General features: G+C 45.7%; 2 protein-coding genes across 5 annotated transcripts; one reads left to right on the top strand and one right to left on the bottom strand.

Annotated features, from left to right (window-relative positions):
* Positions 1-173: 173 nt before the first annotated feature.
* On the top strand, positions 174-21,673 carry focad (focadhesin). Of its 4 annotated transcripts, XM_061763720.1 has the most exons (46): positions 174-430; positions 1,913-2,130; positions 2,278-2,336; positions 2,693-2,767; positions 3,082-3,236; positions 3,305-3,403; positions 4,542-4,643; positions 4,721-4,946; positions 5,212-5,421; positions 5,502-5,589; positions 6,256-6,449; positions 7,676-7,936; positions 8,819-8,923; positions 9,082-9,183; positions 9,273-9,400; positions 9,499-9,625; positions 10,319-10,453; positions 10,745-10,795; positions 10,893-10,976; positions 11,328-11,460; positions 11,533-11,721; positions 11,866-11,987; positions 12,076-12,168; positions 12,300-12,388; positions 12,495-12,536; positions 12,615-12,723; positions 12,799-12,915; positions 13,709-13,947; positions 14,098-14,187; positions 14,257-14,404; positions 15,188-15,307; positions 15,413-15,535; positions 15,613-15,690; positions 15,775-15,846; positions 16,276-16,378; positions 16,454-16,534; positions 16,645-16,773; positions 16,853-16,968; positions 17,876-18,136; positions 18,195-18,284; positions 18,408-18,585; positions 18,675-18,772; positions 18,965-19,216; positions 19,295-19,370; positions 19,441-19,520; positions 20,770-21,673. In XM_061763720.1, the coding sequence occupies exons 3-45, from the start codon at positions 2,280-2,282 to the stop codon at positions 19,512-19,514; spliced, it is 5,421 nt and encodes a 1,806-aa protein (XP_061619704.1). In that variant the 5' UTR covers positions 174-430; positions 1,913-2,130; positions 2,278-2,279; the 3' UTR covers positions 19,515-19,520; positions 20,770-21,673. The 4 variants fall into 4 exon arrangements, with proteins under 4 accessions (XP_061619704.1, XP_061619703.1, XP_061619706.1 ...); XM_061763719.1 differs by lacking the exon at positions 1,913-2,130; XM_061763722.1 differs by lacking the exons at positions 1,913-2,130; positions 20,770-21,673 and adding an exon at positions 19,764-20,191.
* Positions 19,682-22,083, bottom strand: hacd4 (3-hydroxyacyl-CoA dehydratase 4). Its single transcript, XM_061763725.1, has 7 exons — positions 21,964-22,083; positions 21,340-21,446; positions 20,995-21,122; positions 20,814-20,923; positions 20,600-20,706; positions 19,893-20,018; positions 19,682-19,810 (listed from the first exon to the last, which is right to left on the bottom strand). Coding segments are annotated over exons 1-7 (663 nt in total). The 5' UTR covers positions 21,966-22,083; the 3' UTR covers positions 19,682-19,727.
* Between the last annotated feature and the right edge of the window lie 85 nt (positions 22,084-22,168).

Below are 22,168 nucleotides of genomic sequence, written 5' to 3'. Positions count from 1 at the left end.
AATGCCTGACTTTTATTCTGAATTCAAGACACGTTCGTCTCCCCCTTTTCTATTGTTCAATTCCGCTACCTTGCTGACTGATCGGCAGAGCGCATGCGCAGCCCAATGTTGGAAGCGCTCACGCGAAGGGATAACCAATGGGAGAACAAGAAGGAAAGAAGTATTTGACGCTACCTTCATGGCCCCCTGGTTAAATGGACTGAACGTTTTAGTCACCTAAAATTAAATTGAAGCAGTCATTTATGAGTGATGAACATTATTTGAATTATCTGAAATGGGATATTTAAGACAATGGTTGTAACATAACATAATATAATTTACACACAAGTAAGAATTGAACACACAGGTGGACTGCGCGCGTCTGAATTTGCGTAACGTTTGGCTCGTGGTGCTCGCCGTACTTCCATGCTGTAGCGAATCTGTGAACGAGGTAAAGTTTATAAAATGCTCAAAGTAGAAAGTTTTATTTCACTAAACGATGCTCTCAATAACATTACTTAATGTGCTACCTTATGTGTCTAATGAACATAGCTAATATTTTGCACGACTTGATTGGCCGATTAGAATCCCGTCGATAGTGATGTGTAGCTATTAGCAGGTTAGCCTTCCATGGCTACAGTATTAGGCACAACTGTCATCACCAGATAAATATAAAAATACATTTAAATAAACAATACAAATGTTCGAATAGATCCAATTAAGTTGAGTCCTCATTGGACCAGTGCCCCGATTGAGTTAATATTATAGTGAAATTATATGGCAGAACTCCATTAAGAAATGAGGCCATTGTTGAAACATTTGCTTGCCAGCTTTCTTTTATTCTACACGAACGGCCACTGGAAACAATATTTGTTAGAACATACAATACACTTTACTTCGTCACTGGTTTAAGCGTCTGTTTTTATTTGATTGTTCTGCAAACCTCTTTCATTCACCCTCTGTGCTCATCATTTCAAACTTTTAAATGTGTACTGTATGTGCCCCATTGTGCTAATTAATGATAAACACACAAAAATGAAGAAACCTGTGTTCATGGAACATGACTCATAGAATATTTGTGCGTAGTTGAGTTTGGAAAACATAATTTATCTAGAGCGGTTTTCTGTCAATGGATTTAATTGGTCTAAGCTTTCATCCATGGACAAATGAATAGTATGATTGGAGATGGATTTGTCCCTTATTTAACGACAACAGGTCCAATAATATTTCTGTGGAGAGGCCTGTTGTGGCACCTGAAAGGCCGCTGGGACTCCCGTGTTGTGTGTTGGACGTGTGCACAGCAAAAGCCTCGCTGGTCTTTCTAAAGCTCTGTTGGCTCAACAAGTGTTGCAGTATTGTCCTCCCTTCTGTCATTACTGCAGACCTTTGCAGTTGCAGGTCCATATTGTTCGGCAGTATGGAAAATATGCAGCAGAAACCGCTCGAACACGTTGAGGCGCAAAAGTTTAGAGGCTTTACTGAATTATATTGCAAATCGAAAACACCCGGGGACACATGTTCTGATGGCAGAATGAACCTTGAACACCTTGCCCAGCTTAGCAGATGTTGATTTTGACATGACAGTATAAAAAGGAGCTTTTGAAATCCGTCCCGTTCTCTACGGTGTTTTATTTTGCAGCAGGTGCAGCCAACTTACCTGCTCATGTCGCTTGTCAAACAGCTCGGCGGTGAGAGCCAGGGGGCCGGCGCACTGCTGCTGGACAGTAGAGCACACTGGCTTATCACATAGATAACAGTTGCGGGGGGGGGGGTGGTTCGCTGGGTTTTGGGTGGGTGCTGGGCTCAGCCTTGTTTCTAGTAATGTTAAACCATTATATCAGCTTACGCCTGCTGGCTGCTGCAAGCAAACCTTTTTTGTTGTTGTCGCGAAAACAGATACAGCATTGTTAACTTCTAATTGCTGTACATTTAGATCCCTGTAGATTGGTCTAAGAGTCAGGCCATGTCAAGCCTGGTGAGACGAGCTGAGGTGGGCCCGTCATCCTGTTGACGTGAATAATGGAATGATGAATTATGTCACGGCCGCAGGCTGATAACGTGACTACACGAGACGGGGATCGTCTTTCGAAGGCCTCGACGTTGGATACCTCCGAGCGCTGCCGTCCTCAGAATCCTTGTGTGCGGCGACAGGTGGCCGCATCACTTGTCTTTCACAGGCTGACACCTGATACTCGTGTTTTAAATGGGAGGGTGGGGCCAAGACCCCCCCCCCCCCCCCAACCCCTCGACTCTGCTGAAACATATTAAGTTGCTGACTGAATTCTACTGCTTTCATAGGCATGATGGAGGCCTTAAAGGTGCAACTTGACTTCCCGAGCACCATCATACAAGCCCAGGTGAGCTGCAAATGCGTGGACAGCGGGGGAACAGTAGAACCTCACCTTTCGCAGGGAATAGGGATCAGGCCCAACCACGAATAACTAAAATCCACAAATAATTGACGTACATTGGGAGAAATAAATCCTTTTTAATCCCCCAAAAATATTGAATAAGTGGGGATATATTGCCCCAAAAAAACAACAAGTGCCAAGCCGCAAATATGCGGGGCTCTACTGTATAATGATTTGATCCCCTGTTGAAATTGTAACTTTCAAACTGTTCATTTCTTTGTAAGTGAGCACACTCACAAATTTCGGACGGGGGCTCAAATTGACGTGTCCTCGTCCTCGAACGTTAATTTCTGGTTTTGCAGGCGGTGAGAAGGCTTGTTGCTGCGGTGCTTAAAGAGAAAGGCCAGAGTGGACAGATCAGCCATTCATCCACACAGGTGAATTCCTCCAAAATACGTTTGCTGTTGTTGTCGTCAAGTCACCGACAGTGTCGTCAGTGATACACTTGCCTGCCTTCGGTGCAGGCAGCCTGGGTTTCGTACCTACTCTGTGATGGTGTGAAAGTGAGTGTAAATGGTTATCTGTCTCGGTGTGTCCCCTGTGATTAGCGGCCAGTTAAGGGTGTATGTAGTCCGCCTTTTGCCTCAAGTCACCTGAGGGTAGGTTGCAGTTCCCCATGACCCTGAACAGGCTCAGCGGTGTAGAAAATGGATGGATGGGTGGACGGGAGCTGAAGTGGTTATTGTGTCAGGGCTCTGCGCTGGAGACTCTGTGGGAGCAGTGCTGCAGCGACTGCGCTCCGGTGCGCTCGGCCTGCTGCGACGCCGTCGTGCTGCTGGTGGATCAAGGCCACGCCGACCTGCACCAAGTCCTTAACGGCGTCCTCAACCTACTGCCGTCTGCGAGGTACAAAAACGTATTCATGTCTCGCCATTTCCTCCGTGTGCGCTGGTTTAGACTCAAACCGTCCTCAGGAATGTCCAGGGGCTGGTTAAAGTCGTGGGGCTGCTGCTACAGATGCAGGCGGACCGCCGAGACCGGGAAACACACTTCACTTGTCCTTACGGCATCAGGTCAGTCGTTTACAGCAGCGATTCCCGACCACTGTGCCGTGACACGTTAACGTGCTGTGAAATATCATTTGTGCCATGCCAATTTCACGATTTTAGCTTTGTTAATGCAATTGTAATTTAATGAAGCTTCCCAAGAGCGTCTACTCGTCGGTGTCCTGCCCAATCTGCATATAGTAACCTGGGCCCCTTGGCAGGAGTTAGTCTGGCCCAATCTGGCGTTCCCAAAATACTCCTAATCCATCTGGTTTACCCTGCCCAGGGACACTGCAGTGAAATCTTTATCAGAATGTAAAAGGATTTGACATGGAGTCTCTTCAAGGAAGCAAAGCACTGTGTTCCCCTGCTACATCGCAGGGTTCATAGTTCGCATTCCCGCTATATCATGGAAATCTGCGGTTTATGGCGATTGTTTTTTATAGGTTTTTACAGTATACAGTGGGACCGAACAGTGACGTGAATAGCGACAATCTGTAAATAAATAAAACCCCCCCTTTTTTTGTACTCTGGTCCATAACAACACAGACAAAGAATAATCAGCAAAGCATCAACACCATGCATCTAGAATGTACACAAACATGAGCCCATGTTACATAAATGATGTAACTGTGTGGAAGGGGTAAAACTATTGACAAATGTATTTGGTGTGGTCTCCATAGCGCAGATTTGCAGTGAACGGGGGTTAATTGTAATGTTTGGGAATGGTGTGAGAGGCTGATGGATGATAGCTGCCAGGTTGATGAGTGATGAGAGACAGGGAAGGGTTTGAGATGGTCGCCCAGGTCATTAGCGTGCTAAAATGGCAGAGAAGGAGTGCAAAGTGGAGGGAGGCAAGTCGGTCTCGGTCACTGGACTTCTTTCCATGTGGATTGATGGGACCAAAGGTTAGTTAAGTGGGCCTGACCCCGAAGACATCACCTTGGATTTGACCGCAAGTGTTTAGTCTGGACTTGATGGGCTTGCACATTCATGATGGTTAACAAGAGGTAAAAACACGACAGTTTCCTTACTCAATTTAAAGCAAGGATGTAACAACATTGTATGGAGAAAAAAAAAATCATCCATTTTCTCAACAACTTAAAGGAGACATGATGCATTTTTTTCCCCACAATTTAAAAAGGTTTCTTTTACATTTACATAGGAGTAGTCCCCACCCATACATAACAGCACTGGAGAACCGTCCGGATTGCTGGACTGCCATTCTCTCGGTGATCGATGACTTTGTTCAGCTGGCTGTTGATAGGCAAGCACCTTGAACATCCTGCCCCAAGTCTGTTATAGCAGGCAGTACTGGCGCTGATGTTGTCTGTGATGAAGCAGAAACGAACCCGCCTACGTCGCCATGCTGGTCCCCTTCCTACGCTACCTCTACTGCCAACCAGAGAGGCGGCCTGAGCACAGCCTCCTTCAACAGGGTCTCCTCCGGACGTTGCTTCCCACAGATCCGGTCGGCGCGCCCGTCCCTCAGAACAAGGAGCAGGATGAGAACTCGCCGGTGTCCGACAGCCTGCTCCGGTGCCTCTGCCAGCTGGTGCCGCGCATGCCGGTAAATAAGAGCTGACAAACAAATGAGTACTTTGGGTTATCAGGCTTTTTCCTGGCTCAAATTTTGGCTGAGGTCGTACTTTAAGGCAGTTAAGAAAATCTGTCCTTCGCTTCTTTGACGGTTTTAGGAGGAATCTCAAACGGTTAATACCGTAATACCGCTGTAGCAGTTAAAAATGACACCCAACTAGGTTATAACAGTTTTGATAATGTCCAAGTATTAGATGTAGGACGAACCCTGGTTATTGGAATATTTGTAATGGCAGGTGGACTGTGTGGAGGCGGTGCTGGAGCTGCACTGGTTCATCCGCGCTCTGCTTCCCAGTCTGTCCAAGAAGCGCGAAGAGCCGTGGACGAGCGAGAGAGGGCGTCTCCTGCTCCAGCTGCTCTGCGCCTCCCAGCGTTGCCTCAGCTTCAACGGAGACTGTCGGCCTCTCGTCGGGTTGATGACGCAGTTCATCCCGATTTGCCCGCAGGTCAGCCAGTACAATTTGTACGTTTAATTGTTATTCGTGTGCCTTTTTGTGTCTTCTAATAGTAACACATTTGTTTGTAGGAGCTGTCTTTGGATGAGCTGTTAATGGGTCTAGCCTTGCTACTTTTCGAGGCCCCCGCAGCACAGCAGAGTAGCCTCCTCAGTCTAGGTAAAAAAACTAAAGAAAAACCCTACATGAATGTAAAAAATTAAATAATTGTATTAAAATATATGTGATTACGTCATTCACTGCCAGCCTTCCCAGTTTGCCAGCCTTCCCAGTTAACATGGGTATTTGACTTTTAAATCCGTCAATGGCAGTGAATGTGTTAAAGAAGACATTATGCTTTTTTAGCCACAACCTTCAGACTCCAAGTTGTTGACTGTAAAACTGACACATAAAGGGAATTAAACATTGTATATTTAAAAAAAAAAGAAAGAAAAAAAACTTATCTGCATCTTCTCGCTCTCAACTACGTTGCATCTCTTCTAGTAGTGCTCAGTGCCGCCCGGCACATTGTGAGATAACATGGTAGTACACTGGCGCGCAACTCTAAATTTGGACTTGTCTGTATACTGTAAAAACCCATAAAAAATGATCACTTGAAAATCTGTGATACAGCAGGGAAACACTGAACATTCAAAAGGAAAATAATTGTTCTTGATCATATTTCTGAAATGGTGCATGGTCACAATTTTTTATACTTTCCTAATTTTGCATTCCTATGCTTTCCAGTATATGAATGTAAGATTAGTCACAGCAAAATGTTTGAGTCAATTTGAATCCTAACATTGTATTTTTGCACATTTCCCCAACCTTCTGTCCACTTTCAAGTGCTAACTTTAGTGCCCGAGCACACTGAGCTGTCGCAGTGGTTGAGTCCCGTCCTGGTTCTTCCCGTGCTGCAGCTCCTGTCCTGTTCAGATCTCACTGAGCCACTTGCGGAGCGCCGCACACACAACCTCAACCGGAAGTTGGCTGAGAGCGTGCTCAGCAGCGTCAGTCGGCAGACCGCGAGACTCCAGCAGGTACAGTGGTGGTAGCTTGACTTACAACGGGAATGCCGTTAATTCCTTCCGGCGCCCCGAAAAAAACACCAGCAAAAAATGTTGCAACATGTTTTTATCAGAAACAAGTAACAAGAAAAATAACAATCTACAGCTACTGTACTGTATGCAAATACAAAATAATGACATAAATAGAATGTAAAGAATTAAACCATTTTTTGTTTTTTATTTCACCTTCACTGAACTTAATCTTCTTCAGTCATCTTTTTGCCGTTATGCCACACTCGCTCATATTTTCATATGATTCCATGTTTTAATTCAGTCAATTGTGGTGTGCATGTTTTGGCCACAGGAGGGCACTATAATACATATTGTACATTTACACGTAGATTTGATGGTGAATAGCGGTAGTATCATTCATTCATTCATTCATCTTCCGTTCCGCTTATCATCACTGGGGTCGCAGGCCCGCTGGAGCCTATCCCAGAAATCTTCGGGCGAGACGCGGGGTACACCCTGAACTGTTCGCCAGCCAATCGCAGGGCACATGGAAACAAGCAACCATTCGCGCACAGATTCACACCTAAGGGCAATTAAGAGTCTTCAATCAACCTAGCACCCATGCTTTTGGGATGTAGGAGGAAACCGGAGTGCCCGAAAAAAACCCACACAGGCACGGGGAGAACATGCAAACTCCACACAGGCGGGGCCGGGATTTGAACCCCTGTCCTCAGAACTGTGAGGCAGATGGGCTAACTAGTCGTCCACCATTGCGCCGCAGTAGTATCAATGTTTTTTTTTTTTTTCTTCACAGCGTAAATAATATATTTTTGTATTATCTGTCTGCCTTTGTTGCTACACTGTTTGTGTTCAAATATCTGTTGTTTTATGGTTAATAACTACCACAACATCGATGCTAATTTTGTTAGCCCGTCTCGAGTATTTTGCAGTGTGTGTTAACATTAAGCTAGCTGACTTTTTTTTTTTTTTTTTTTTTTTAGACACTTATCTGGTTTGGTTAAATACACAAGATGTGATTGTCTTTGCTTTATGTTTAGTTTTACATTGAACGTGATCTGGGACTGTCAACAGCTTGAAGCAAGCACATGTGGCTTCTTTTTTAATGTTGCGTAGTTCGCTGCTGCCATCTCGTGGTCGTAACTCAAATCATTGTTGTAACACAAAAATTCGTTAGTTGGAAAAGCTCTCCCATACTGAGATGAAAATGTCCTTCTCCATGTTGTCAGTCCCGTCTACCAGAGGAACTTCTTCTCACTCCCTGGTTCAGCGAACTGAGAGCGGCCGTGTCCACACTGCGTCAAGCGGTCGATCATCCATCGGCGGCCGTCGACTGGCTCCTCTCCCTCACCTCGGCTCTGTCGTCAAAGCAGCGCCTGCCGAGCTCTCTCGCCCTCATCGTCACCCACCTCCTCCTCACGGGTGCGGACGACGTCTGCCGGTTGGCTTTGGACGCCGTACGGGCCATTGCGGCCGCCGACGCCCACCAGGTTAGTGACCAGCTTGGAGACCTGGGACCCGAGCCTCAAGACTTGACTCGAGGCAGACTTAAGTCGCCAGATTTGACAAGTCTTGCCTGTTTACATTTCAAAATCTGTATTTTCATTTGTTTTGGATGATCAAAGAATGGATGGGATTGTGAAATTTGATTTCTCGTGTTTATGACATTAAAGTTTGTTTATTCCAGATTCAGTGTTTAAGCAAAATGTAAGTTTGTTTTCATATGATAAACTTTCACACTACATTTCTGCAGAGAAGGGAAACAATGCACATTGCAGTGATTATTCATTAAATATTGAGTTTGGCCCACGACGTTGTCCCAAATTTGAATTTTGGACCACCGTCAATTTGAGTTTGACACCCCTGAATTCTATGGGCTTTCTGCTGCAGACAGACTTCCTTCTGAGCCTGTGGGACTGCAATGTGAGTCCTCCAGCTCCAGACAATGATGTGAAATAACATGCGGTGCCAAGGCTGCTCGTTAAGAGGATTCCCCCGCTGTTCTAATTGCTCCCACAGTGCCACTTGCACCGGGCATTTATGTGGTGGAAGATGCCTGTTGACAAATTGGATTGTTCTCCTCAGCCGAGCCCACCACCTCATGTCTGCATACAAAGAAAATTGTCGGTGCCCTTCTGTTATAATGACAGAAAGAAGGGGTTCCTTTTCCAGACTGCATCTATGTTTTGTGTCATTATCCTGATGGGGGACCCATGACCCGACTGAGACCTGGGTTTTCTTCCACTGGGCAGCACTTTTCACTGGACCACCTGGCGATTTACTGTTAAAATTTGCTTGTCAGTTTTTAATGTATCATCTAGCTCGCCAACCAATCTGATTTTGTTATTTAAACGAAAACGTCTGCATTGTAGGTGCCATCCCTTCTTCCAGTGCTGCTGTTCAAGCTGGGGAAAGAAAAGAATCCACTCCTGTGTAACGCGGTGCTCGACTGCCTGCCAAACCTTGGGACCCACAAGGTATCTTAAGTAGATGTACAGATACTTGTAATAAATAAAAAAAATAATAATAATGAAAAAAAAAAAGACTGGTAAAAGTCGTAAACTCACTGTATCGATAGCTACAAAAAAATCTACCTAAATACAGTTCCATCCCTCAACCAGTTTTTGCGTTGCAGCTGTGTGTACCCACGGTGCTACAGACTCTCAGCATGCTGGCCAGCAACCTTAAGCTCAAAGCAGCGGCCATGCGGCTCACTACCGCTCTTTGGAAAAAACAGGTGGGCTACTTCAACAAATACAGACCCTTTGACTAATTCCTCCATCAGTGTTATTGACCTGTTTTTTTTTTTTTTCCCTTTTGCACCAGGACCGCGTTTACCCCGAGCTGCAGCGTCTGCTGGCTCAGCAGGACAACAGGGTGGTGATGGGGAGGGAAACCCAGTGGGAGCAGGTGCTGGCCCGAGCGGCCTGTCTTCGAGACATCTGCCGAGAGAGGTCTGACCACTCGCGTCGTGTCTGGCTCAATCTCATAGTTTGGTACGCCTCGTTGTAACCTGACTGTGCGCGCGTGTTGACGTCTGTGTACGTGCCAGGCCTTACCAGCACGGAAGTGACATGTTGGCCGCCATCGCGTTGACTCTGAAGCAATGCGTCAGACCCGACCAGGTGACCCCTGCAGTGCTCGCCCTGCAAGGACTACAGGAGCTGTGCCGTGCGGAGGTTGGCGTTGAAACGCGAATACTATATGCCTTTGTGTATTGTTATATGCGTTGCATATACTTTTTGCTGCACCATTTGTTTAAATATCAGTTAAAAGCTTGAGAACTACCATGGTATTGATGCTCATTTTGTTAGCATGTCTATGGCATTTCAAATTATCTATTAGCCCTAAGCTAGCTGACTTTTGTAAGACTTACCTGGTTTACTTCAATACACAACATGGAATTTTCTTTGTTTTGTGTGTAGTTTTATAGTGAACTTGAACTGGAAGTGGCAACAAACAGCTTGAAGCACGCACAATGGGCATCTTTCTTTTTCTGTAGCTCTATTTTCTGTCTGAAAAAAATTGACAAAACACCTGCACAAAAAAATTGAAAATGCTAGCACAAAAATACAAAACAACAGTTTCCTGTACTTTATGAAGTTTGCTGCTACCATCTGGTGGTAGAGAGCCGGAAGCTCACTTGTATGTTAATTATTTGCATACAAGACAAAGCAAAAAATAAAAATGCATTATATGCATATTCACAGCAAATCAGAAGCACATATTGTATTATACAGTATTGTTAAAACGTACACACTCCAGAGACCCACAAGCACTAAATTAAGTCAATTTTCCAGAATATATCCCCATTAAAGGTAAACCAAAACTTAAATAGTCATGTGTCTTTGATGTTCAATGTGTTTTTGCAGGTAGTGGACATCGTGTCGACATGGAGAAGTCTCGGACCGGAACTGAGGTGCGACTCCCGTCCACTGATGGTCAAGACCGTCTCTCAGCTTCTGGCTCTGGTTCCGCAACTCGCCGTCATGTCTGAGGAGTATGAGGTGCCTGCTGAAGAGATGCATGCATGCAAATTAAAAAAAAAAAAAACATTCACGGAATAAGAATTAAAGAGGGGCCGCCATGTTGGGCAATAGCGCCCTCTGCTGTCTACCGAAATTAAGGTCACAGCTGCGTTTCTCGCGCAGGAAGTTTGGGTTTAAGCCATCGTATATTTATACGTGTGTGTTAATGTGTGTGTGTGTGTGTGTGTGTGTGTGTGTATCTATGGTGGGGGCATAAACGATTAATTAGGGGACCACTGTATGCTTAACACGTTCTTCTTTTTTTCATAGAAACTAAAGGAGGAAGCGGTCAGCCTTCTCTGGAGTTATGCTGTGAACAAGGTAGAAAACATACTGGCACAGTCTGATATTGTGACTGCTATGCCAATGACCCTATTTATTGGTTGATTGTTTATTTTTTTTTAATGTTCGGCAACAGGATCCAGAGGTGGCCAGCTGTTGCTTTCAGGCCTTGGCAGACTTCCCAGAAGCGGTTCACACGATAAATCATCTCCCCGAGGCAGTAAGTTAAGTCTATTTAATTTTTATGGTGGCAATTCACAACAGATGTTATCTCAAGGCACTTAACACATTGAGCAAGTCAAAAACCCCACTCCTCATACATTACAGAAAAGCAATTGAACCCCAAATAAGGAAGCATTGGCAACGGAGGCCAGAAAAAAACGACCTCTGAGGAAGAATCCCAGAACAGAACCCAGACTCTGTGGGGCGACCGTCTGTCGCGGCTGGTTGGGTTGCGACGCAGAGATAGAGCAGAGGGATAGAGGGGTTGAAGGCCGGGAGAACAATGGGCACAACAACCGTCGGCACGCTTTTTCATCTCCTTGGTTTCTCACTGTGTTTGCTGTTGTAGGCCAGGCCTGTTGTGGAGCCGCCTGAGCTCGAGGACGATGAGCAGTCTGGGGAGGAGGAAGAGAAAGACCTGTCAGTCATGGGTTCATCGTATGTAAAGTTGCTGACTCTCACCCCCTCGCCTGCTCTACCAGGTAAATGAATACACGCAGTCTTGCCTTTTGGTCTAAATATGCTTCATCTATGACATTTGTGGCACTGCGCAGGCTTGGAGCTCTTCCTGACTTCACTGGTCAAGCAGGAGATGAGCCAGATGCCGAGGGGGGTGTACTTTTCCGCCCTGCGGGGGGCCGGCCTGCGTTCGGACCAGGGTAAAACTATGGCGGGAATCCCAGCGTTCATGCTGAAGTCCTACGAGAAGAACAAGCAGCCGGGGCTCAAACAAGGACTAGCAGGTGATGAAATTGGGAACTGTCATTTGTTTGCGGAACTTAAAGCCAGATCCCAGATGCGGACTCTGAACAGTGCTGCTGCCAACAAGGTCTTGTCCCGGTTCTTATTATTTATATATGGGCACTTGTCTTTCTTGTGTGTTGCAGCTGGCCTGTTGCTTTGCTATGAGCTACCGCAGCAGACGGATCGCGAGGGCCGCCCCATCCTGCGCCACCTGCTCTGCCGCAGCCGTAGCTATCAGCAAACCATGACCGCCCTCATTCACGAAGTACTCGCATGCGCCCCTTGTTTCTTTTTTTTGTCGCTTTGTCGAGGGGGAAAAACTAAAAAGCCTCACGTTGTTATATGTTCTGCAGGTGAACATTCAGCCATCCGAATGGCACCGCGCGCTGCTCCTGCCTCAGGCGTGGCGCGGTTTTATGAATCGCACTTTCCATGCAGTCCTCGAGGTGGGTTCTTCTGATATCTTATCTCGCTTCCGGGCACATTTTTCGGAAAGGTATGCAATGTACCATAAAATGTCCCCTTTTAAAGGTACAAGTCCCCCTTTTTTTTTTTTTTTTTCCCTTTTTGCATTAAGGGTCGACGCGCTGATCTGGAAATGCAGCGCAAAAAAGACCAAGAAGACCCAGAAGAGCTGCAGTACAAACAACACTGTGCTTGGCTGTGGTGAGCATCACACCCCCGATTCTCTCGCGTGTACGAGCGATTTAAATTTCTGCCGTTAAAAATCGTTGCGTCTCGCCTCTCGCTGTTTTCCCTCATTTGTTCTCAGGGCCAGAGATCACTTAACAAATACCATCAAAAGTGCAACAAAGTGAGTGGAAGCACAATTCTCGAGGTGTCATTGCAACTCTTTAGAGGCTAACGTGCGTACGTGCTATGTGCCGTTCAGGGACAGTCCTGTTATTCAAGGAAACTCCGTACTGGCTCTGAGTGCCCTGGCTGCCGTCCTGGCTAAATATGAACGCAACCTGCCTGCCGACGACGACGCCGGCCTCCGAGTAAGACATTGTGAATCTGTTTTTAAGGCAGGATTGTGTGTAAAATGCTTTACAGAATGACTTTCTTGCTTTCAGGTTGGACCAGAGTTTGTGCCCACAAGCAGCTGGTTGGCGATGGTGCTTGACACTCTGCTCAGCATCATCAGCAGCAGCTACAAGGCCAAAAGACAAGTGTTTCCATGGTACCTGCATGTAAGTTTTGCCGGTCTTTTCCCAACTTTTATCGCTTTGTGTTGTGTGCAAAAAAGTCAGCTGCAGCCACTCCTTCGCTAGATGGGAGCAGCAAACTACAAAATGACAAAATCTCCGAAAGACATTTGCGAAATTAGTCGTGTTATAGTCTGATGAAAACAAATGTTAGCACAAAACCTTCAAGCGGCTGCTAGAAAGAAAAATCTGTCAAGAAAAGACTACTCGAACAGCTGAACTTTAGCTGGGATTAATCAGAGGTACTTTAAATGGGGTCAGGTGTGTGCTGACTCCCATTTAACATGAGTTTGAATGTGATTGATTAATTCTGAACACATCAACATCTCAGTTATACGAGGGTGTGCACATTTGTGCAACCACGTTATTTTAGGTGTTTATTCTTACTTAACGCAATTGACTTTAGGATTGCAACGAACGATTATTTAAATAATCAATTAATCCGTGGCTTTAAAACAAAATATATTATTATTATTTTTTTTTTAGTTAATCGATCAATCGGATGAAAAGAAACACTTTTTCCATTGCAAAAAATTGTCCATCTCTTTATTCAAAAGCAGGACAGTGTTTCAAATTTGATAATGGATTAGTTGTTGATTAACCGTTGCACCACTAATTGAATTGTACAGGTTGTAGGCTCGGAAAAAGTTTTGAAATGATTTGTATTGGTATTATTATTATTTTTTTTTTCTTAATCCATACATATCGCAAACTGGCCTTTGAACAGGGGTGTGTAGACCTTTTCTATCCACTGTATATTTGTGGTCCTCCTCCTCAGCGGTCCTATTCGGGTGAGAACACTGCGAGCGCCATCGCCCGTTCCTGCGCCAGCCTGGCGCTGTCCCTGCTGGTGCCGGTGCTGGTACTGTGGCATCAAGACAGTCTGAACCAGGTCGTGTCCGCGCTGCAGTCCGGCCTGCCCGGGTCGCCCACCGCCGACAGCTCTCAGGCGATTCAGTTCCACTCCGGCCTCGCTCTTGGCATGGTTCTGTCCGGCCTGCATCATCAGCGCCTCAGGTAACAAATGTACACGATGTTCCCAATTATCGTCGTCCCTCGCCATGTCGCGCTTTATTCTTTGCAGCTTCACCGTATCGCACGTTCTCATTATCGTACATACATAATTGTATGTCGTCAACAATAATTGGAGTTTTTTTTCGCCCCCAGTGACGTCACCCCGCAGAAGGACACAGACCTCCTCCTCGATGCTCTGTTGTCTCTGGAAGCTTGCTCTTTCGACACCGACGCGGAGTACAAGTTAGTGCACCATCTGGGGATCGCAACAAGGGACGCCACTATACTAATGGTTTTCTCCCCCTTCCTCAGTACCGGCTGCATGTTGGGTCTGGGTCTGCTGCTTGCAGCTCTTTGCAGTGGCGGGCAGACACACCAACACGCCCGTGTCACTCAAACACTGGACAAACTCCTAAGCGCCCTGCAGGATAGCGGCGGACAGGGGCGCATGCTGCAGGAGGTAAAAAAAAAAACATACAGCATACAATGCTTGAAGCATACTTCTCGTAGAAATCCAAATGAGGGACTCTTAGGATTTGTACTGCAGGTCCAAGTGTACAATTCTCAATTTAATGCAATTTAATATTCCAGGAGTGGGCAAACTCAAGTGTCACATCTGTGCGTAAATGCTAATTTTATGTCATTATTTACTAATTTGATTACAATTAACCAACCAATGAGGTAATACAATGTCAAATGTGTAAGAAATAGGATATATATTTCAGCTTAATATATTTATTGTATTAGTGGTAGCAAATAAACTAACCAATTAATCAAATAAAAAAGTGAAATATGTGAAGGCTTTCATTTTAACATTTCGCCCCAAATTTTTTTTGCATGAAACACACCTATTCTTAAAAATTGTCATTGTAATATTTGTTATTGTATTATATTACATTCAATTAAATAATTATGTAATAAAATAAAAATAGTTACGTGTATTTTTTATTACACTAAACAAACTAAGCAATTATTGAACCTAATGAAAATCATAAATGTATATGTGAAAATGTGTTTTTTTTAATTGTATTACTTTACACTTCATAAATGCACCAATTATTAGATAATATAAGAAAATGATAAATGCAGAGGTAAAATCTTTCATTTCTGTGTTTTGTGTTGTATTTCTTACTCCAAATAAATGAACCAATTATTTAACTACATGAAAATAATATATATTTTTAATGTATTAACTGCACTAAACCATGCAGCTTAATTCCACCATTAATATCCTTATATGCAGGTTTTGGCGTACTCGGTGGCGTGCGTCAGCGTCTCGGCCTTTAGCTGCGGCGCCATCGATCCCGGCAAGGCGGACGAGGTCGTGGATACTCTGCGCACCTTGACGGAGGACAGCCAGCAGGTCGCGTTGCAAATTGTATTGTATTGTAAAATGCGCGACGTGAACTTTTAACTCGTTGGCATAGAAAATGAACTGGGATGGTGTTCTCATTTTTCTTTTGTTTAGACTCCAGGCTTCTCTATGGCACTGGGCCTCGTGGTCCACGGCCTGTCACTGTGCGGCCACGGCAAAGCGGAGGACCTACAACCTCGTCTGCTGGCTGCCTGGGTTAAGATTTTACTGAAGGAGGTGCAGCATTTTGGGTTTTTTAATCCCTTTTTTTTTTTTTTTTTGTGTGTGTGTCAAACTGATGTTGCTGTTTTCAGGGTTGTCCCACCATGCAGCGCCTGGCCGCTCTTAACGGACTGGTGGCTTTAGTGGGATCCGAGAGTTACCTCATTCAGGTGAAGCGCCTTTATTTTGACATCGTATCCGTATGCTTTTCTTCGTATTCATCGGGCGAGCGTGCGTTTGGTTCCGTATTCCAGCTCAAGAGCGAACTGGAACTTTCCTCCAATCAGCAGAGCCGACTTAACGAGGTCATCCGGGCCGTCTCGCAGGTAACAACACATGAATAATCCAATTGATGCCACTCATGCATATTGCACTAATATACAGGGTGACCAAAATTAGGTATAGAATCAATTTGCACAAATAATCGACGCCTGCCTCGAAAAGGTTTGTAATTGCCTCAAAATGGCGGCAAAGCACTTAAAACAGAGAGGACCTTAAAAGAAGATAATTGGCAAAGCATCAACAGCACGCCTCAAGCATGTACACAATCTTGAACACGTCCATCCATCCATCCATCCATCCATTTTCCGTACCGCTTAACCTCACTCGGGTCGTCTGTCCCAGCTGACTTTGGGCGAGAGGCAGTCGCAGGGCACATGTGAACAAACAAGCACTCACATTCACACCTAGCAACTTAACTTAAACAGTGTATCGCTACTTCCTGCCCACCCTGCGTGTATAACTGTGCGTGTCAGATTGTGACCTTCTCAGGAGCGATTGGGTTGCAGTCCAACTGTGCCTGCCTGCTGGGCCACTTGCATTTGTCGCACATGTTCAGCAGTCACAGTCACACAGCAGGTGGGTGCAGCTCAAACGTGTTGTCGAGAGGACCGTAATGCACACGTGATGATGCCTTTGACGTTGTCCTTTCAGTGCCTCAGGATTTTAGTTACCTCGCTGAGAAAAGCGTCATCAGGGCCGTCGTGGATTTGCTCACAGAGGCGGGAAAGAAAGGTTTGCTCGTTCAGTTATGTTAGCATTGTATGAGTATTTGCAAGAAATAAAGTTCAACAATTCTTTAATCAGATGAATGCAAATGTTTGAAATGTATAATGTACACGCAGGTCCTGAGTTTGCGCATCCGAGTGTGGTGGAAACCGCACTGAAGCCTCTGGCCGCGGTCGGAGCCGCCGTCCAGTACCCGCCCGTCAACTGGAGCGCCATCTTGTCCCCTCTGATGAGACTCAGCTTTGGTAACCGCTGACTTGAAGTCCCGCACATTTGAAATCGGTCGCTTGCGTGTTCCAATATATTTTGTACCCGTGTTGACAGGTGAGGAGGTTCAGCATCAATGTGTGGCGCTGGCTGCAGCTCAAGCTCAGTATTCCCAGAGTGCATCACTCTTTCTGGGTTCCTGGCTGTCCTCTCCTCTTGTGTACAGTCTCAGTGTAAGTACGGACACTTCCATTAGGCACACCTGCACACCTACGTTTCAAACCTAAAATTGTATTGGAGTGGTTCTCGAACTTTTCACAGCAAGCAAATAAAATGTGTACCTCAATACATGTTTGTAAAGATTAAACGCAAATGTACAGTAAACCCTTGTTTATCACAGGGTTTATGTTCCCTGCAATAGATGAAGGCGACCTATAATTTATCATACAAATGTATGTGTTTGATATATGCAATTCAATGCCAATATGCGATACTTTAAAGAGGTGCAGGTATTTTGTTTGTCCACTTGAGGTCGTCATCAACACACACAACTCAAGCACATGCCTATTTGTCATGCCCTGCTTGTGTGGCGTTAACAACAGCCTATCCGGACATAGTGTGAACAGGCGAGTTCCTTAGCACCATTCCTCACACCGACAGTCTGGGCAGTGTAGTCAACGAAAAGCATTATGGGAACCCAGGATTCATTGCGGTGATGTTTTTAACTACGGTACTGTAGTTGTAGAAAATCAAGCTAAACATTGCTCTTGACTCCGTATTGTTATGAATGTGTCAATTAGCCATTCGTTGGGCTACAGTTAGTATTTGGGACTTTATTTCTGAAAACTCTGACTGTAGCTGTGTTTGAAACAGTGGCTTTCCAGTTGTGTTGTTTGTATCCTCGAGCAATCTCCTAAAAGTAATAGCCCAATTGACCTTATGTGAGTCATTGCTGCCACATTGAAATCATACAGCCAATAAAGTTAACTGTATCAGAGAGGTGCAGGTGAATAACTGGACTACGCTGCCTTATAAAAAAATCTGCAATGCACTGAATCCGCAATATAACTGGATTACTGTTTTGTACATAAAAGTTAAATACTGAGCTGTTGCATTGTTGACGGTGTATTTATTATGTAGTATCAGACGCGGGACCTCTTGCACGAGAGCCTGTCCTCGTGGATGAAACATGTCGCCGAAGACAAGCTCCAGTTCTTCGTGGACACTCTGGGCCTGCGGACCTTCCGGGAGGACCTCGGACCTCAGCGTCTCTCCCTGCGACGCTCTCTGCTGCGGGGCCTTGCCCAAGCCATGGCCGCGCCCAACCCCCCCAGCGCATGCTGGACCGTCCTGTGTTCCGCCACCGAGAAGATCTTCACCCTCCTTCCCGACCAGATAGAGGTACCAAGTGTCATTCGCCACCTTCAAAAAATACTGAATTAATGCTCCTCTGCTTTAGGATAGTGAAGTGGAATTCTATGCGGGAGTCGCCGAATGTTTGTCCGAGATGTCTGATACGGAGATTGACCGCATCGCGAGTGCCACAGAGGTATCCTCGTATGAATGATTGTATGATTTATTTCACTTTGGAATAAGGCTGCAACATAAAATGGGGGGCGGGGGGGGGGAGTGAAGCGCAGTGAGCACTGTACTTAATGTTATGGCTTTCTAGACACAGATGGAGAAAACCTGCTTCGTCTTGGCCTACCTGGCATCCCGGGGCAGGATTCCCCTGCTGGGTCTGAATGACATCATCGCCAGCGTGCTCCGCGGTTGGCCGAGCCACCGGGTAGGCTGGATCCTCCTGCAGACATTCTACCAGTGTCGCCTGGCTGCCAGTGTCAATACAGGTCACTCAAAAAAGATGTTTTTTGTTTTTGTTTTGTTTTTTTCAGGAAAAGGACCAAGCGCAAGCTTTAAATTTAAATTTTTGTTGCAGGCGTTTCAAAACGAATGGAGTGGCTGCTAGAGTTGATGGGGCTCATCCGGAATGTAGCCTACGGTGCCGCCGCTGTCACGTGTGGGAACACCAAACTGGTATGTTGGACGTCTGACCGTGTTTTCGATGTACAGCATGAGTGCCTTAACTTACGAGGCGTCATTGGGCCTATTTATCTATTTATTGATTTACTTGTCTTGCATGCCAAAATTTGACATACGAGTCTGCTTCGGCTGTCCACCATTTATGTTTCATAATTTTTAAAAGAGTCCCTATCTTATTTTGTGCAGGCCACAGACTTCCTGTTCCAAGTCTTCGCCGCCACCGTCGTTTCCTGGGCCGACCACTCCGTGCCCCTCCTGCTCGGGATCAGGGCCCGCTGGTTCCCGTGGCGACCGGCCTCGAAGCCCGCAGCGCTCCCGCACGCCCTGTACGGCGCGGAGTCGCTGACGGAGCACGCTCTGCCGCGATGCCTGCTGGGATTGCCACGCAGCTTGCCCCCCCTCCTCGACAAAGAACCCTGGAGCTGCCAGTCGCCCAAGGTCAGTGCCGCTAGCAAACCATCCTATCCTGGAGGCTTGTCATTTAGCAGTGACGTTAAGTGTGTATGCCTGGTTTAGTTCATAGACTGGCTTCTCAGCATCGTGGAAGGACCCGAACAAAGTCTGTCGGCGACAACAATCGACACGGCCCGGGGTGAGGAAAACGCACAGAATTTGATTTGATTGAAATTGTGATTCTAAGCTGATCATCCTTGTCCTTTCAGCGGCTCTGTTGGCCCTGCGGCGCTCCCCCGAGTTCAAGAAGAAATCAGTGTGGACCAGAGCGTATGGCTGGTAGTCTACGGTAAGCGATTTGAGCATTTATTCCACATCCTTGGTGTCCAGCTTAAGGTCCATGTACTAGTATGCGCTTTGTCCTCACTATTAAGACAATTCAGCACACTAGTGCAACGATCTCATGAAGTAATGAGTAAAAATATTACGAAACTATTTTTTAAAAAAATTCAAAACCCAGAACCAGAGGTTTGTTTTGGATTTTTTTATGATTTGGTCATTCCCTCTTCATCTTCTTGGCCCACCTCTCCAGCTGATGTCGTCTCTCCTTCAGCGACTGCCACACTGTGAGCGACGCTCCTGAGAAAAGAGAAAATGTTGTTGTTGTTGTTTCCCCCCACGCCCCCGCCCAACTTTCACAGCAATTAAAGCTACGTTTTACCCGAAGCGAGGAGAGGCAGCGAGACCGTGAGAACGAGCGGGCGGCAAATGGGCGCAGAAGCTGTGGCATTCCCCACGCTAGGCGCTTCTTGCTCCATGAAATGCGTCGCGTGGACTATAGCGAACCCTGTAAAACAATGAATTGGGCCTCTTTTAAGATTGGACTCATTTATACAGAACTCCAGAATTGTAATAAAAATGAGCATCATGGCAGTTAGTGTGTTTGTATTCCTGTTACACAATCCTTTGTCTAATCCCTGTGTGTAGTCCAAGTGAAATTAAAGCTGTAATCGCAAAGGACGCCCTTTTTCAGAATTCATCTTCAAAACGATGACGCTAAGCTCCACCCACATTAAATGGCACAGGCAAAGAAGGTTGGCAGTCTGCTTGATCAGGGCTTCATTTGGGCGAATTCCAGAGTGGAAGTGCAAAGCCCAGAAATCACCCAAAATGGCTGCTTTAAAACAAAACGGCTACGGGTCAAACCTGCTGGGTGAATTTTTTTCCAACATTCTAATCAAGTATAAGGCCTGGAATTCATCGCAAAGTGGCTGCTCCGAACCAAAACGGCTGCCTTCCTGTTCAGTTTCAGGCATGGGTCCCCGAGACTTTTTCGCGCGGACGCTTACGATAGACACGTCTACCAAATTTCGTGTCGATCAGTGAAACTGGTGATGGGGCTGCTCATAGCGATTGCGAGGCAGTCACCTTCTGTGACAACTGACAGGATGTATATGGGGATCCACAGAGTGTAACGGGCCCACAGCATGGCAGCGGAGGGGGCGTCCATCAAGCACATCACTTCATGGGGGTACCTGGGCCCAAAACCAGATGACTACATGTTCATCATTTGCTTTTTTTATTTTTATTTTTTTTAGATGTGTTTGACGGCTGGATGTTTTCGTAGTGTGCCAGCGTGCACCTCAGCAAGTCCAAGATGTTCCAGAAGAAGAGCTGCGCGCACACGACCGGTTTGCTCTGAACCTCGTCCACCAGGATGAGCATGATCAGGAGGAGGTTTTTCTCTAAAACCTGGACGAAGAAATGGTGACTTTCAAGGCCTTGTCAAACCACGTTTGGGTGACTGATGTGATTTCTTGTACTTGGATGAGGCGTGGAAGCAGTCTGGCCTTCTCAATCCTGTCGGCGATGTGGAAAAGCTCCAAGACAGAGAGCAGCTGGCAGAGACTCATGACGAAACCGACTGAGTGAAACGTGTCTGCTAGAGCATCTGTACAGGCAAAAAAAAAAATTTTTTTTTAATGATTTGTGATAGTTCTAACACAGGCATCATATTCAACAATTGGTGTTGCTAAAAAGAAGAAACTATCGATCTTGACCTCCACTAAAAAGAAGAAACTATTGAGTCTACATATATGTGCCTTCACCGTCATAACTGAGGCGACCCAAGTTTGCCACTAGTGTAACCTCAACGCCGTCGAGCTGACCTTGTCCGAAGGTGAGAAACCTGACGACCGTGTTCGTCAGTATCCACGTGTGTCCGCAGAACTGGAACAGGTTGTAGGAGAAAATGTAGGCCAGCCTGACACTGAACCTGCATGTAAAAATTAAAATGACAAAAGGCAACAAAATACACTCGCTCCTCAACTTCCGAATTTGAAATACCGTACGAGGCGTATTGAAAAATATCAATGCAACTGTCGCCGTCACGGTCCACTGTCTAATCTACGTGTATTTCGTATGCACTGGATATATGTAGTATACACCAGAAGGAGCAGCACAATGTCCATTGAATTAAAGCAAGAAATCATGATGCACTAAGTCTTTACATTTAATTGATGTTGTTACAGTATGATTTCATACACCACAATACGACTGCTACTTTTATATGAAAAGATATCGTGTTGGTGTTTTATGGCAGGCTGGAACAGATGAATGGCATTTCCAGTCTTTTCAATGGGGAAAGACGATGACGAGCGTGGTCGCGGAATGAGTTAAATTCAAGCCATGGTATACTTACAGTTGATATATATGCTATTCTTTCTCAATAACTAAACGGTCTGAACTCAAAAGGCCACAAAAAGCTCATGAAACGAATGTCGCTCACTTACATTCTCTCTTCAAAGTCTTCCTCTTGTTTGCAAATAGGGGAAAAAGCTGTATTTTAGAGTTCATTTGATCTCTCCCCCTCCGCCCCCCCTAACCGTTTTTGTCTTGGGTTTTTTCAGCCGCCTCAACAGCGGAAGCAGGAAAAACGCTGCAACGTTTGCTCAGCTGCACTTCCTCCGGCTGGTTGTTGCTCTTCAAGCATTTGAC

This window comes from Phyllopteryx taeniolatus, chromosome 23, assembly GCF_024500385.1.
Source record: "Phyllopteryx taeniolatus isolate TA_2022b chromosome 23, UOR_Ptae_1.2, whole genome shotgun sequence".
Classification (NCBI taxonomy): domain Eukaryota; kingdom Metazoa; phylum Chordata; class Actinopteri; order Syngnathiformes; family Syngnathidae; genus Phyllopteryx; species Phyllopteryx taeniolatus.
This window is presented reverse-complemented; position numbering and strand designations above follow the sequence as displayed.